The sequence below is a fragment of the Chelonoidis abingdonii genome, chromosome 4 (genome assembly GCF_003597395.2).
Source record: "Chelonoidis abingdonii isolate Lonesome George chromosome 4, CheloAbing_2.0, whole genome shotgun sequence".
NCBI classification, from domain to species: domain Eukaryota; kingdom Metazoa; phylum Chordata; order Testudines; family Testudinidae; genus Chelonoidis; species Chelonoidis abingdonii.
In genome coordinates this window covers 111,016,019-111,032,938 of record NC_133772.1, presented here as the reverse complement: position 1 = coordinate 111,032,938, position 16,920 = coordinate 111,016,019, and the positions used below count along the sequence as shown (strand labels likewise).

The 16,920-nt window shown below is 48.4% G+C and overlaps 1 protein-coding gene across 15 annotated transcripts in view; it reads right to left on the bottom strand.

The window, feature by feature from the left end:
• TTLL5 (tubulin tyrosine ligase like 5) overlaps positions 1–16,920 on the bottom strand; it is a 239,726-nt gene that overhangs the window by 77,252 nt on the left and 145,554 nt on the right. The window contains exon 29 of one of the 15 annotated variants that reach the window (XM_075065566.1): positions 11,342–11,837. The exons of the other annotated variants lie outside the window; for them this stretch is intronic. Coding sequence (XP_074921667.1) covers positions 11,831–11,837 — 7 coding nt within the window. The 3' untranslated portion in view covers positions 11,342–11,830. Of the gene's footprint in view, positions 1–11,341; positions 11,838–16,920 lie in introns of those variants that run through there. 15 annotated transcript variants of the gene reach the window in all.

The following is a 16,920-nucleotide window of genomic DNA, read 5'->3' as shown; positions in this document are numbered from 1 at the left end:
CTAGAACTACCACAATGAGTTTGGTGGCAGCTAGTGTCCTCTAGCAAACTGTTGGGTCTGACAACAAAGATAGCCTGTCATTACAGAATGAGGAGGAGGGGTGAATCCTCAGCTAGTACTCAGAATGACATGGAGAACTAGCATGAGCTAGGACACGCTCAAGTCCCAGCCTTACTGGTCCAGGATTATCTTGATTAAATGTCCCCCTCTTAGGCCCTGCCTATACTAGATGATAGAGGTGCACAAAACTGTTGCTTGGAACATCTTGAATTCCCAGCAGCTTGTAAAATACCAGTGCCTCCACACACAACTGCCAGCCAGGCGGTTGGGAGTGCAAGCACCGGGTTTAATTCATAAAACCTAGAGGTAAGGTTTTAGTTTCAGTCCAGCTGAACTGGCATCACATTATTTACAATGGTCTTTCCCTAACGTGGGCAGGAGGGCAAGAGATGTTGCACAGTTCAGCTAGTCATCCCACTCCATGCCACTGTGTCCAGCTTTTCCCCCAGAATGTGATAAGGATGAAGGATTGAGGATTGTGGAGTAGATGGAGTTAAGGCTGCTCGATTAGAGATGTACATTTGATTGTTTCCAGATTGAATGAGTTTGGATCGGGCCTTCATTTGCCTGTATCTTTGAATTTTATACAGATTTTGTACTTTTTAATGATTGAGCAGCAGCGACATCTATGGCCAGGTACCGTAGGAATCAAGGCAGCACTTCATAAACAAAAGTCTTATTCAAGGTACTCAATCTCCCTTCCTAGGGCCAACACAGGATTGCTCCCCATAACACTTAAAGGAAATTGCTTAGTTATGCAGAAGTTCCTCCACCCAGAAGAAGAGATGGGCACTATAGGATAGGTGTTGCAGGAATCCCAGCAAGCACTGATACAGCAACAGTGCTGTGCTGTGTGTGGATACATCATAGTTGTGATTGGAGATGCTAAATCCTTGCAAATCCACCCATTTTTATAGTGATAACACTCCAGGAGTTTTCTCTCAATGTAGATAAGTCTACAGTGCATCAGATAGAGATTATAACAATGTGTTGAGTGTTTGTCTGAGATGTGTTCACAAAGCCCACATCTATACAGACCCCTGTAACCATGCTTCAGCAAAGCTCCTGAAGTCTGTTAACAGATTTCTATCAAAGGCTAGGAGTGACACTATTACTGACTAGGATTGTCCGGGGAGTGTAACGAGGAAGTATGGAGCTGGTGACTGGAAGATGGTTTGTAGGTGGCTTCAGCAGAAGGTGGTGCCGTTTGCTAAAAGGAGAAGCTTGGTAACATGTACCATGCTTGTGACTTTCTAAAGATCCCAAGAGTCACATAGTGACAAAAGGTAGAATCTAAGATAGAGAAAAGGTGAGTAATGAGGTTAGAAGGCCAGCAGCAGTTCACCGTGGCAGAAGCTATCTAGATTACTGCCTCGTGTGCACTGTATAACATACAACTACATGCCTCAAGGCCAAGTGGGATGTTGATAAATGATATGCAAACAATCTGGGGCACCGAGGAATCAAGTAGAGCAACTTAACCTTAAGTTTATTGAGCTAAAGGATGCTGACCATAATGAAAAACTCATCCAGTGAAAGCTGCTCAGGATACTCCAGAGTTGCATGTGAACAATGAATCAAGCTCCAAATAACAGTCTAATTTTCCATAATAGAGATATTCCTCTGAAATGCCAGACCTGGTGAATCTGTTGATATTTTCAGGTACTGACATGCCCAAAAAATCTCAATAAGTTTACATATGCAATTTGATCCACTCAGATGGTCTCCGAGCACAGATGGTCTTCCTGCCTGTCATGGGGTCTCTCCACCCCATGCTGGTTCAGCAGCCACAGGGTTAACAAACCAACTGCCTGCTTTCTCAGCCAGAGCTGATTGGCAGACCCACAGCATAAAAATATAAAAGGGTTGCAAGACAGGAGGATGGGGTGGCTGCCAGAGAGACAGAGGGATAGCAGAGAGAGGATCCCTCCAGAAAACTGGTGAGGAACTGCCAGACAAGTCATCACACCAAAGAAGATGGGGAAGATTACAAAGGTAGGAAATAGCTCAGGCAACAGCAAGGGACTGAGGAGGACCGATTCTTGCAGTTCCAAATAAGGGCCCAGGCTGTCAACCAGTGGAGTTGGTAGGCATGGGTTTCCCTACATACCTCAGCCTGGGGACTCTTAAGGTATGTCTACACTGCAATAAAACCCCACACAACATTGAGTTTCAGAACCTAGGTCAAATGACTTGGGCTCACAGGGCTCAGGCTGCAGGCTATAAACTGCTGTGTAGATGTTTGAGCTCAGGTTGGAGCCTGGGCTCAGAAACTCGGGGGGGGTGGGGGGCAGGTTTCAGAGCCCAGTCTCCAGCCTGAACCAGAACATCTACACTGCAGTTTTTAGCCCTGCAGCCCAAGTCAGCTGACCCAGGCAAGCTGCTGGTCTTTTACTGCAGTGTCGACATACTCTCTGAGAAGGAGCTCCTAAACCCAGGTTAAAAACTGGTTAGCTACCTTTTCGTAAGTGTTGTTCTTCAAGATGTATTGTTCATGTCTATTCCACGTTAGGTGTACGTGCGCCGCATGCATGAGTGTCGGAAACTTTTCCCTTAGCGGTACCCATTGGGCTGGCAGGGCTCCTGCCTGAACAGCGCCACTGCATCATGCATATATACCCCTGCTGGCCCAAACCCCTCCAGTTCCTTCTTGCCAGCAACTCCGACAGAGGGGTGGGAGGGCAGGTGGTGGAATGGACGTGAACAACACATCTTGAAGAACAACAGTTACGAAAAGGTAGGTAGCCATTTTTTCTTCTTCGAGTGCTTGTTCACGTCCATTCCACATTAGGTGAATCACAAGCTTACCTTCGGAGGAGGGTAGGATCATGGAATAATTGATTGGAGGACCGCCCCACCAACCACTGCATCCTCTCAGGCCTGCTGGTTGACCACATAGTGGGTTGTAAAGGTGTGCACCGACAACTAGGTGGCTGCTCTGCAGATCTCCTGGACTGGGACCTGTGCTAGGAAAGCCACTGAAGCTGCTTGCACCCTGGTCAAGTGGGCTATGACCGGTGCGGCCAGAACACCTGCGAGGTCATAACACGCCCAAATGCAGTCTGTAATCCAGGAGGAGATCCGCTGCATTGACACCAGGAGGCCTCTCATCCTTTCTGCCACGAACAGCTGCGTGGATTTACGAAAGGGTTTGGTGTACTCCAAGCAGAACGCCAATGCCCGACGGACATCAGGGTGTGCAGGCTGCGGTGACTCGGGTTCACAGGGGGGGTGGGGAAAAACACCAGCAGACAAATGTCCTGGCCCAGATAGAACTGTGAGAACACCTTTGGGAGGAACTTGAGGTGTGGGCGGAGCTGCACCTTGTCTTTATGAAATACTGTATATGCCAGCTCTGACGTGAGTGCCCTCAGCTCAGATACCCTTCTGGCTGAGATAATGGCCACCAGAAATGCCACCTTCCAAGAAAGGTGGAGGAGGGAGCAGTTGGCAAATGGCTCGAACGGGGGCCCCATGAGTTTAGAAAGGACAACTAAGTGAGATTCCATGGAGGGACTGGGGGGCATGAGCAAGGGAACACCCTCTCCAGTCCTTTAAGGAACCACCCCACTATTGGGTGGGAGAACACCGAGCCCCCTGAAAACCCCGAGTGGAAGACGGAGATGGCCGCCAGATGCACCCTGATCGAGGACGGGGCCAGCCCCTGCTGCTTGAAATGCAGTAGGTACTCTAGAATGGTAGGCACCGGAGCCTGGCATGGCTGAACCAGTTGGGGCCCACACCAGCTGAGAACCTCTTCCCTTGGCCAGGTAAGTTGCCCTGGTAGAAGGCTTCCTACTACCAAGTAGAACCTGCTGCACAGGGAGGGAGCACTGGCTCTCCAAAGCGTTCAACCACAAAGCTTCCACGCCATCAGATGCAGTGATTGCAGGTCGGGGTGGAGGAGCTGCCCTCCGTCCTGCATGATGAAGTCCCGGTGTAGGGGCAGGCTTACCGGGGCTTCCATCAACAGCTCCAGGAGCGTGGTGGTGCCAGACCAGGGCAATGAGGATAACCGCCGCCCCGTTCCTGCACATCTTGAGCGGACCTTGTGCACCAGAGGAGGCGTGGGGGAAGGTGTATTTCAATTTCCCTCCCCATAGAATCACGAACACATCTGCTATTGAGCCCAGGCTGCAGCCCTGGAATGAGCAGAACTGCAGGGACTGGGCATTGCAAACAGATCTACCTGGGGAAACCCCCACTTGCAGAAGAGCGAATACACAACGTCCGCTCTGAGCGTCCACTCATGCATGCGGTACGACCTGCTGAGGTGGTCGGCCAGTTCGTTCCGCACCCTCGGGAGATGTGACACCTCAAGGTGAATGGCGTGGGCTATGCAAAAGTTCCAGAAGAAGAGAGCCTCGTGGCAGAGTGGCGAGGAGTGGGTTCTGCCCTGCTTGTTTATGTAAAACATAATGGTCATGTTATCCATCAGAACTGTCACACTGTGGCCACTCAAAGTGGAATGAAAGGTCTGGCAGGCTAAACGAACCGCCCTGAGCTCCTTCACATTGATATAGAGTGACTGTTCTGCTCCCGACCACAAGCCCTGAGTCCTGAGATCTCCTAGGTGAGCACCCCATATGAGGTCTGACGTGTCTGTCACAAGCGTCAGGTCCGGCCATTGTGCAGCAAAGGGGATGCCTTCACAAACCACGGTCTGGGACAGCCACCACCACAGGGAGTCTAACTTATCCCCCAGGGCTGTCACTACCAAGTCCAGGGGGTCCCTGCCTGGGCGGTATATATGGGCAAGCCAAGCCTGCAGTGTCCTGAGTTTCAGCCTGGCATGCTTGACCACATGTGCGCATGCTGCCACATGGCCCAGCAGCCTCAGGCAGCATCTGGCTATTGTAGTGGGAAACTGGCACAGGGAGTTCACTGCTTGCTGGATGGCCAGGAATTGTTATAGTGGGAGGCTCACCTTTGCCTGTACCGCATGTAGGACTGCCCCTATGAATTCCAGTCTCTGCGTTGGAATGAGGGTGGACTGGGGGATGTTGACCAGGAGCCCCAGCATGCAGAATAGTCTCAGGGCCACTTGCATGTGGGACCAAACCTCCTCTTTGGACTGGACCGCCAGGAGCCAGTTGTCGAGGTATGGGTAAACTCAAACCCTCTGCCTCCGTAAGAAGGCCACCACTACTGCCATTCATTGTGTGAACACCCGTGGGGCCGTAGCTAGGCCAAATGGGAGAACAGTGAACTGGTAATGTTCTTGGTTCACAGTGAAGCGCAGGAATCGACGATGCGCCGAGTGGACGGCAATATGAAAGTACGCATCCTTCACGTTGAGGGCAGCGCACCAGTCCCCCGGATACAGGGAAGGGATGATAGTGCCCAGAGAGACCATGCGGAACTGAGCCTTGAGTAGGAACTTGTTAAGCCCTCGCAGGTCCAGAATGGGTCAAAGGCCTCCTTTGGCCTTGGGAATGAGGAAGTAGTGGGAGTAGAACCCTTTCCCTCTTAGGTCCTTCAGTACCAGCTCTACTGCCCTCACCTCTAGGAGCGTGTGAACCTCCTTTTCCAGGAGGTGCTCGTGAGAAGGGTCCCTGAAGAGGAACAGGGAAGGGGGGTGGAAGGTAGGCAGAGAGGAGAACTGCAGCCTGTAACCACTTTGCACCGTGCGTAACACCCAGCGGTTCAACATAATACTGGAACATGCATGGAATAAGTGGGACAGGTGGTCCAGGAAGCAAGGGGATGAATCCGGTGACTGGTTCAGTATGCTGTCCTCGAGCACACCTTCAAAAGCCTAGTTTAGGGCCGGGCTGAGACTTTTGCTGGCCTTGGCTCCAGCCTGGCCTTGGCTCCAGCCTGGCCTATTGGAGCTATTGTTGTTATTATTACATTGCCTCCTGTTACCCCCATTTTGCCTGCAGTAGGGCTCCTGCCTAGGATGAGGTTGGTAGTGATGCTGAGGAAGAGGCTGCGGCTTGAAGGGCTTTCTTTGGGTCACCAGGATGTGCATACCCAGTGACTTGAGGGCGGCCCTCGAGTCCTTGAGGCTATGCAGCTTTGAGTCCATCTGGTCTGAAAAGAACCCGGAACCTTCGAAGGGGAGGTCCTGGAGTGAGTTCTGGACCTCAGGCGGCAGACCTGATTCCTGCAGCCACGCCGAGCGTCGCATGACCACGCCAGATGCGATGGTCCAGGTTGCCGCATCCGCCGAATCCAAGAACGTCTGGAGAGAGGTCTTCGCTATGGCCTTGCCTTTGTCCATCAGCACCGTAAATTCCTATTGGGAACCCTACAGGAGGCTGTCCTTAAGCTTCCCCACTGCCACCCAAGAGTTGAGGTTATGCCTGTTGAGGATGACCTGTTGGTTAGCAATCCTCAACGGGAGGCCCTCTGAGGAATACATCTTCCTGCCAAACAGGTCCAGGCGCTTCACTTCCTTGGCCTTAGGTACCGGGGCCTGCTGCCCATGGCGCTCTCTTTCTCGTTTACTTCCGAGACTACAAAGGAACTTGGGCTTGGGTGGCAAAACAAGACGTCATACCCCTTTGATGGGGCGAAGTACTTACGTTCCACATCTTTGGCTGTTGGAGCGCTGGAGGCCGAGGTCTGCCATATAGTCTTATAGTTTGACTGTATGGTCTTAATAAGCAGAAGCGCTATTTCGGATGGACCCTCTGGACTCCGGATGTTCACCATGGGATCCTCCTGTTCAACCATCTCCTTGGCCTGTAACCCCAAATTATGAGCAACCTTATGCAGCAGCTCTTGATGGGCTCTGTCATCTATTAGTGGAGGTCCCGATACCACTGTGCCTGCCACCACTTCATCCGGGATGACGAGGAGGTCAGCAGCTGCTCCGCTTCCTCCTGCTGGTCCCCTTGGTCCTCCTCCCCCGAAGGAGGGGCATCCAGCTCGGGTCTTGGGGCGGCATCGAACTTGGTGCTGGTTCCTCTGGTCTCTCGCTTGGCGATGGTGCAGGCAGTCTGGACACCGTGGCTTCCTGCATGGAGGAGCGTCGGTGCAGGCACCAGAACTGGTGCACAGAGTAGCTGGCCCTGGAGGGAGCCCCTTGCCACTGGTGGTAGGCACAGGGGATCCTGAAGGGCCAGTGTCCCAGCCTGGTGATCTCTGCCATCCATTGCCCAGTGCGGGTAACTGTATTGGCCCAAGTTGGCGCCGGACTCTGGTGACGCCAAGTGCGAAGGCCACAGCAGTGCCGTCGAACTGTGCTGGTGGGAGATTGACGAGGGGCTTCTTGCGGATTGGGAATGGGACCAGTGTCAGTGCTTGTGAGACCGGGACCGGTGTCAGTGCTCGCGAGACCTGGACCGGGACCAGGACCAGTGACTTCTGGAAGCCTTTGGCAATGGCCAGCTTGCCTTCTCCTGGTGCCGGTCTCTGGAGGGTGCCGGAGAACGTCGGGTCTCTTGCACTAATCCTGTGCGCTGACTCGTCTCTGGTACCAAGGCTTCCCTCTGCATGAGGGGTAACAGAGTCCGCAGACTCGACGCTCAACCAGTCCCAATGCCAAGAATGATGGCAGGACGGTGAATTTGAATGGTGCACCATTGCCGGCTTTCCCCTCAATGGCACTGCAAGCCCGGGTGCCAAAGGCTTCTCCCTGATCGGGAGGGGGCTCACCACCGACAACCTGATGAGGTCCTTCGCTGCCTAAAAGGTGTCAGGCATGGAGGGCTGATCCATTACTCCCTTGAGCCCGTTGTCCTCACTGAGTTCACTTAGGACTGGATTCAGAGGGACTTGTGGTGTCAGTACAATGCCCATCCCGCTCTTTCCGGTGCCAGGGCTCTTAGATGGCGCTGGTGTCCTTTGTGGTGCTTGGCCTTGGGCTGCACCGGGGAGGATGAGCGGTGCCTGGGCCTACTTTTCTCTGGGGCCAACGGCTTGCCTGGCACCAGGTCTCTTGACAACTTCGGGACACTTCGCACTGAGGAGGCTGGAGCCGGCGTCGGGCGCTCTGGGCCCGATGGCTGCAGCGCTCTCCCCATCAACAACTGCTTCAAGCGAAAGTCTCTCTCTTTCTTTGTTCTAGGCTTAAACACCTTGCAAATCTTACCCCTCTCTGTTTGGTGTGCTTCCCCAGGCAACGTAGACAGGAGTTGTGGGGGTCACTAACCGGCATAGGCTTGCGGCACGTGGCGCAAGCCTTAAACCCGTGGGCCTGCGGCATGCCCTGTGGCCCGGGGCGGGTGCTGAAAGCCTCCAAGCACCTAATCTATTAAATGTCCACACAATAGAATGCTAACAAACTGATAGCAGCTAAGTACTCTAAAGCTAAGGGATTGCTTCTCATAGGAGAGCAAGAGGTTGCTCCAACGCCGCTGTGGACGGTAAGAGGAACTGGAGGGGGTCGAGCCAGCAGGGGTATATATGGACGGCACAGTAGTGCCGCTCAGGCAGGGGACCCGTCGACCCAATGGGTACCGCTAAGGGAAAAGTTTCTGACGGTCGTGCACGTGGCGCGCATACACCTATTGTCGAATGGACATGAGCACTCGAAGAAGAACTAGAGCCGATTAGCCCATATAGGAACTACTGAACTTCCGCTTCCCCATTATCCTAAAGACAGACTACTGAAGACCCAGCTGGAAGTGAGGTCAGTCCTTGACAAGAACTTCACAAATGCAGAGTTGGGTGTGATGGCATACGGGAGGATGGGGAGGTAAATGGAGCCAGGTTGGTATAGCTCCCCAACACGTCTCAAGCAGCACTAACAGATAAAGACCCCCATATTACACTGCTGCCTACTCCATGACTCTTCTTTTTCTTAGTGTATGCGTAAAGTGCCTCAAGTTGCATGTGACTAGGATTCATCACCAAATTTGGTCTGTGGGTTGGATCATTAGCTTCCCTGGTTTGGTCTGAGTACTGATGGGGAGTGTGATGTGAATACTGATCCATGAGCTTTCGTGGACTACAGCTCACTTCTTCAAATGCATCCAAAAAAGTGAGCTGTAGCCTACGAAAGCTTATGCTGAAATAAATTTGTTAGTCTCTAAGGTGCCACAAGTACTCCTGTTCTTTTTGCGGATACAGACTAACATGGCTGCTACTCTGAAAACTGATCCATGAGTTATCCCTCTTATGATTCATAATCGAAGAGATTTGTGTATATGTTTAGTTCTCTTTAAATAACTACTACAGGTCCTATTCATATTTAAGCTATGTAATCTAGTGGCAGGAAGACGGAGTTTCACAAAGAATTGGAAAAATGACTCAGACCTTACAAAAGCCTTTTCAAAAAGGAATGTGCAAAGGAAGAAGATCCTTGAAAGAAAGAAAGAAAAGTTGAAATGACTGTCAGATGGACTAACAGTAAACAAAAATCCAAACTGCTTGAGATAGAGCAAAATAATCCAAAATTTTAAAAAAATCGGATAGTAATGGAGCGTTACCCTGCCAAGAGTTACTCACTGAATACCTCTTCCACTTTAAGCCATAGATCTTTCCTGAAGGCTGCAGAAAGATAAGTTGAACTTACGGAGAGCAGTAAAAACCATCAGTGATTAACAAGTTCTTGCACATACAATCAGCAATTTCAGATTTAGATGGAGAACCCAACTGCAAACTTATAATAGGAAAGAGTTTGATATTATGGTCAGGTGATTTGAAAACTCCAACTGATGACCTCAAGTTGGAGCTATTAATAGCAGACAGGTCAAATGTGACAGAGCTTTTCTGATGACTTTTGGAAACAGATGGAAAAGAATGCATACAGGAACTCTTGACTCAGGGCTAGAAGGAAAGCATCTATCAGAGAGTCAGATCTCACCCTCTCCTGGAACATAAAGAAGATATTGCACCTTCTGCCATTACAAATGGATCTATTTATAGTGCACTTCATCTGTAAAAGAGAATGAGGTGATCAGTGTCTTTGAAGAAACCATTTGCATGGGGTTGTGTACTTCCAGTTGAAATCATCTGTTATGCCTATCTTGTAGAACTGGAAGGGACCCTGAAAGGTCACTGAGCCCAGCCCGCTGCCTTCACTAGCAGTACCAAGTACTGATTTTGCCCCAGAACCCTAATTGGCCCCCTCAAGGATTGAACTCACAACCCTGGGTTTAGCAGGCCAATGCTCAAATCACTGAGCTATCCCTCCCCCTAGCCAAGTACTCTCTCTCTGAGAATTTGAAGTGCTTGTGATTAGATCTGCTAAATACACCTTTCCCAACAGTGACTAAAAGTAAATTCTCTGCACCAGGTCACCTAATACCTGGCTTTGTCATTGCTGGCCAATTCATTCCTGACTGGGGGAGGAAAGCTTTCAAAGGCCATTCAAATCACCCTCAGCTCCAACAAATTATGCACAGACTGGAAATCAGAGAAGCCAAAAGAGTCTCAATTGTGAGATGGCCAAATTGAACTCCCCAACCAGTGCCCAAAGCATGTTACTATCACAGCTGATAGAAATAGACTGCATGAAACTCCATCCAATGCATAGCACATACAGTAAAACCTCAGAGTTACGAACACCAGAAATACGAACTGACCGGTCAACCACACACTTCATTTGGAACTGGAAGTATGCAATCAGGCAGCAGAGACAAAAAAAAACAAATACTGTGCTAAATGTAAACTACTAAAAAAATAAAGGAAAAGTTTAAAAACAAATTTGATAAGGTAAGGAAATTGTTTTTGTGTTTGTTTCATTTAAGATTAAGATGGTTAAAAGCAGCATTTTTCTTCTGCATAGTAAAGTTTCAAAGTTGTAATAAGTCAAGCTTCAGCTGTAAACTTTTGAAAGGTTCTACTCTAGAACCTCAGAGTTATGAACACCTCGGGAATGGAGGTTGTTCATAATTTTGAACAAGATGTTATGGTGGTTCTTTCAAAAGTATACAACTGAACAGTGACTTAACAACACTTTGGAACTTAACTATGCCGAAGAAAAAATGCTGCTTTCCCTTTTTTTTTTTTGTCTCTGCTGCTGCCTGATTGTGTACTTCCAGCTCCAGCTGAGATGTGTGGTTGACTGGTCAGTTTGTAACTCTGGTGATCGTAACTCAGAAGTTCTACTGTACTGTATATATAGGTTTTGCCCAACACAACAGATAGTCCTAGACCAGTGGTGGGCAACCTGCGGCCCGCATGCAGTCCATCAGGGTGATCTGATTGCAGACCCCAAGACATTTTGCTGACGTTGACCGTCTGCAGGCCTGGCCCCCCGCAGCTCCTAGTTTCTGGCCAATGGGAGCTGTGAGAAGTGGTAGCCAGCACGTTGCCCACCACTGTCCTACACCTTTCCAGAGACAGCCAGGGGAAACCAAGTCATCATGCTACGACTAGTACATTGTCTTTAACCAGCACTGCAAAGGTCTCATTTTAAGTCCAGCAAATGGTGTCATAGGGGCAAGAAGCCATAAATTTCAGAAAGATCCTTATTCACAAATTAGTTTAGATATGAAGAGCCCATTATGACTCACCTGCTGTCCTGTATAGCACAAGCCAAAGACTCTCACCCATTTTAAACTGTTTCACACGTGAAATCTCAAAGGTGAATGATCTCTGAATCTTTTGATATCTGTTTGATTAGTTGAGGACTTGGAATCTCAAACAGCTCCTATGAACTCCAAGTCTCCATCAGAGTGAATGTGCATTTCTCAAGATTTGTTCTCAGTCCTCAAGACAATTAAAGCACAGACATCACCTGCACCAACCTCCAGGGACTCCAACGAGTCCTTCAAAGTTGATCCATGTTCAAACCTGAGCATCTTCAATTTCTTTTAGGATCCTGAATGAAATGAAAGGGATTAGACATGTCTTCTCTTGCTCTTCTTCCCCTTTATTCTCTATATTAAGAAGGAAGTAGATTAGTCCATGCATGAAGCGGTCTTCTCCTCAGATATTCTAGAGACCAGGACGTCTCACAGATGGATTTTGAAGCAACCTTCATTGCCAGCTTTGAAGATGTTCATAGCTCAGACATGCTGCACTCATCACAGAGAGGCAGATTAGCCTGCAAAGGTTTTTCCAGAAGCAGGAAACTATGCAGAGGCTCCTGCTCTCTATGAATCCTGGGGGTAAAGGCCACATAAGCCATGCCCCTACTCCAAGTGGTGACCCTCACCCAGATTCTGAACATCACAATCAATCAATTACATCTATGTATTGCCAGATATGAACTTTTTAAATCCCCACCTTCTATTTAGGTCCACCATGTCAGATGGCAAGAGTTGGAGGACAGGAGAAGATTGCTACTGAGCCAGGTAAGAACTCAGATTCAACTATAAAAGCCATGCAACATTAACAGCTAACACTAACTATGTAATGTGTTCAGCAGCTCTCTCATTCTAAAAATTCCCCTTTCTAAAGCTCAATGTCACAGGGCTAGTATCTGGTACAATTCCTCCCTCAAGAATGTTGAGCTTCACTGTGTTGTAGACACTGTTACTTAGGCCTGATCTACACCTAAATCTTAGCAATCTAGGTATGTTGCTCACGGATGTGAAAAATTCACACTCCTGAGAGATGTATTTAAACCAACCTAATCCCTGCTATAGACACCACTAGGTCAATGGAAGAAGTCTAGCATCAACCTAGCTACTGCCTCTTGAGGGGGCAGATTAACTACAGTGACAGAAAAACCCCTTCTGTCGCTGTAACAAATGTTAACACTACAGCACTCCAGTGACACTATAGTGCCGTAGCTGTGCCACTGTAGCATCTGTAGTGTAGACATATCCTTAGCTGCTTAACTACAGTTCTTGAACTTCAGTAGACATGTAGCAGTTTGGCCAGCATGGCATCTGTCAGCTTGGCTTGCTATGGACTCAGAGGGCAAAAAGATTATTAATTCAAGTTCTGTGAATCTAGTGCAATGATGAGTGGAAATTGTAAAACCTCAACTTTACCTCACACCTTGCTTTCATGAATCCACAGTTGTGTGGGACTAGTATCAGAGCTATCTGCACTTAATATGGAGTTCTAGAGACCAATATTTCCCCATTACACTTACCCTATCCCTGACACATTACAGGGACTATGCTGCTTCCACACTATATCAAAGTCACCTTAATGGGCCCTTGGCAGACCACCCAAGCCATTTCACTTGGCCTCACTAGATTCCTCGCTCTACCCACTGCCTAAATACCCTGGCCCCTTGCACTTTGTGCAAAGTGGCCATCTATTCTTAGTTTCAAGACAGCACCAGAAACTACCTGGGAAATATTGAAAACAGTATTTAACACCAGAGTTACTAACCATAACAACTCTTAACACTCCCTAAAAAACCCTGGCTGTCTGAGAAGGGTGCTAGCCTTTGTATCTCCCCCATATTACACAGCATGCTTAGGCTTCACGAGCTTGGGCCAACAGCTTTCTGAAGATGGTCTATCAGCGAAGCTGTCACCACATGTTTGGAAAACTGAAATACTTCCTGGCTTTTTTTTTTTTTTTTAAAGTCTCTACCCTGCCCCTTTTAAAAAAGGTTTTTGTTAAATGCTGAAGCCTTGCATGGCTCACAAACAGCTGCTGATTGATACCTGCAGCCCAGAGAAGCCCTGGAGAATAACAGGCTGTCATGGTGCCAACAACATACAACTCACAAACTCCAGCGTCAGCTGCAAAACTCCGCTGGACATAAAGCACTTGGGAAAGTAAAGCAGCAAAGCCTGATTCCCTGGTGCAGGGCTCTGGGGGAACCCTCACAAAGGGGGGGCTGGGGCTTTCAGGGACAGGAAATATTTCTTTCTACAATTCATGCTTTTGGCAGGGGATTCTTGTTTATATCACAGGATAAAACATCAAACTGCGAATGCCGTGCTCATCCTGGGAACAGCCAAGCCAAAGCATGACCCTGGGCTGGATGGAAAATGTGAGCATGAACTGGCTTAGCAGTCAGGCTGTGGTGGAAACTGCACTGTCCAAGAGGAGGTAGCCCAGAGGAGAGGCCTGATGGGAAGGGTGGATTTCCCTCAGTCAGGGGAGTTAGAGGCCCTTTGAGCTACCTCCTGATATGGCACTCTTGCTTGGTTACTGAAGTCCTATTTGGATAAGATCTCTCCACTCATCTCAGCCAGACTCCAGGACCCCTCTGTCCAGCTTCATTCGCAGCTGACTTCAGGGATAGTTATGTGGGGACTGTCCCTCTTGAGGGCTGACTTATATTGTGCCACCCTACATAGAACTCTGGATTCTCCACATTTTCCTGAGAAAGATATTTGCTGGGAGACTGAAGATAACCCTATCTCAATCCATCTTCAACTATGTTTCCATCTGTAAAACACTGGGGGTCTTGAGCATAGCTGCTCATACATCTGTCTCCTGCTGTAACTGAAACACCTTCTCTTGCATTTCAAACACACTCAGCACTGAGCCATCTGTTCCTTTCCCCAGGAGGCTCCCTCATTCTTTCTTGAGACAGTGCAGATCTGGAAATCTCCAAAAATGTTCACACTGAATTTAATCTCAGGACAGTCCTGGAGAGTCTCAGGCCAACAGAGGGAAAGTAGCTGACCTGCCTCATCCCTCCAAGCCTAGGCTATAGAGGTGTCTCCATTTCTACAAAAGGGTGGAGAAATGCAGAAAATTCAGCTCTAATATTTCAGTGATTCTTTTTGACCTGTAGGAATGGCACAGTTCAAAGATGAGCCCCTGAATATTTTTGTTTTTGAGCTAGGTGGTTCTGCCCTGAAAGTGATGCAGAAAGGACTCTCCTCTGCCAAACTTCCCGGTACCTTTCTCACTTTCACAGCTCAAATTAGCTCCAAATTAATTCCACCAGCTATAGCACAGCAGCATGGCTTTCATTCCCATCTTACTACCTGCAAGGCTGAGCAACATACAAGACTCCAGGTCCTGTGTGGGGAAGAGCCAAGGATGGATAAAAATACTGCTGGGGGAAAAAAAAAACAACCACCCAGAGGACGAGGGAGAAGCCAGACATTCGTGGGATTCCCTGACAGCTCCATGCAGAAGGAAGGGCTGGGCTGGAAAAAACAGGACCCAGGTTCCTGCCAAGCTGTCTGAGGCCCGTCCTTTCCAAATCGCTCAAAGAAACAGCCAAGGCTCCCTCATAACCCTTTCAGCACTCAACCGGGACGAAAGGCTGCTCTGGACATTAAACCACTGAATGCCAAATGCTACGGCCCTCTCCTTCCTCAATAGCATTAAACAGAACAGCTGGGCTCCCCCCCCAACAGTGAAACTCAGATGAGAACTCAGGACATTAACCCTACGAGCACCACATTGTACTGAAGGAGAGGATTGGTCATGTGGAAGGAAGAAGAGAGACCCAGATGCCACTTTGTAATGTGCAATTTCTGCAACCCCACAGGACATTTGAATAAAACCCAGGGAGAGCAAAAAGAGAGAAACGAACTATTAGATAGCTACTGTCAGACACTAGCACTATTCAAATACCCCCATGTCAAGTTAAATACAAAGGAGCAAAAAAATAACAGTAGCTGTGAAGTTAGCCACTTAGCCAGAGAAACATAACCAGGGATGGTAGCCGAGAGACATGGACAGGAGATGACTGGAGGAGTAAGAGAAATAGGATGTACCTATTTCAGAATGAAAAGTCCATACATGTTGCTGATTTTACATTAACTGCAACCACCAAAGACAAAGACCTGGATATCGTTGGGGGCAGCGCAGTGTGTAGCAATGGATAAAAAAGCCAACAAGATGTTAGGATGCATAAGCAATGGGATGGAAAATATGCTGAAAAATATAATAATGTCATTATATAATTCAATGGTATGTCCTCACTTGGAGTAATGTCATCAGTTCTAGTCACTGCTATAGAAAAATAGAGTCAAACAAGAATTAGAGGTCTGTAAAGCGTCCATATGGATACTGAAACTGTTGAGACTGTTTAGTTTAGGAGAAGACAAATAAGAGTGGGGATGAGAGAGACATTACTATGAAAGATATAGAGAACATAAATTGAGCACTCCTATTTACTCTCTTGTATAATACAAGAACAAGGGGACATTCAATGAAGTTGAAAGGCAACCAGTTTAAAACTGATAAAAGAAAACCTTCACATAATGGATTCAAATAAAGGACCAGACACTTATGAGTAATGAGGAGGTCCACAGTTAGAACAGAAAATATTGTAAGAACTATTAACCCATTCTGCTTCCAGACATAAGCCAACCACTAGCTGATGGGGATTAGGAAGGACTTTCCCCTATGAACAAATTATTCTATTATTGCCCATTACAAGGTTCTTGTATCTTCCTCTGAAACATCAGTACTGGTCGTTTCACCTACAGGATACTGAAAGAGAAGGATCAGTTGTTTGATCCAAAATGGCAGTTCCAGTGTTTAGAATGGGTGGAAGATGGTTTGTGGAGGTAACTAGGTGAGTTAGCCTAGGCCCTTAATACGTAAGAAGGGATTGTGAGCAGATGGCAAATCTTCATCTCCCACTTCATCCTCCTGATATCTTCCATCATGTTAGAGCTTGGTGACCAGGAGGGTTAAGCCCTGGGACATGTGAATGAGAACACCTCCACTGAAGGACACAAAGGGGTAAAGGCTGCATACTGAAAGAGATCCCACCACATTACCTCAAACGAGACTGCAAAAGGGGACTATAACTGCTCAGGGCCAACCAGCAAAAGCAAGGTAAACAGGAGACAACTCTTCATTCAACCAGAGCCAGTCAGAGAAAGATGCCCCCAAGTTCCCAATTCTATAAAGCCCTCCCAGAAGCAGCTGATAGTAAAGGCCCCACTCACACAAGCTGATTTGTGCACCACTCTGCCCTGCTGTGAAGCCCCAGCTCTTGCTTCCAGCTCACAGCCCCAGCACTGGCTCCTATATGCTCACTGCACTCGGCCCAAAACCCCCCTTTGCCTCTGGAAAGGGTCCTGAGATTAATCTCATTTATTACCTCGGAAAAGTAACAGCACAGCAGCTGCC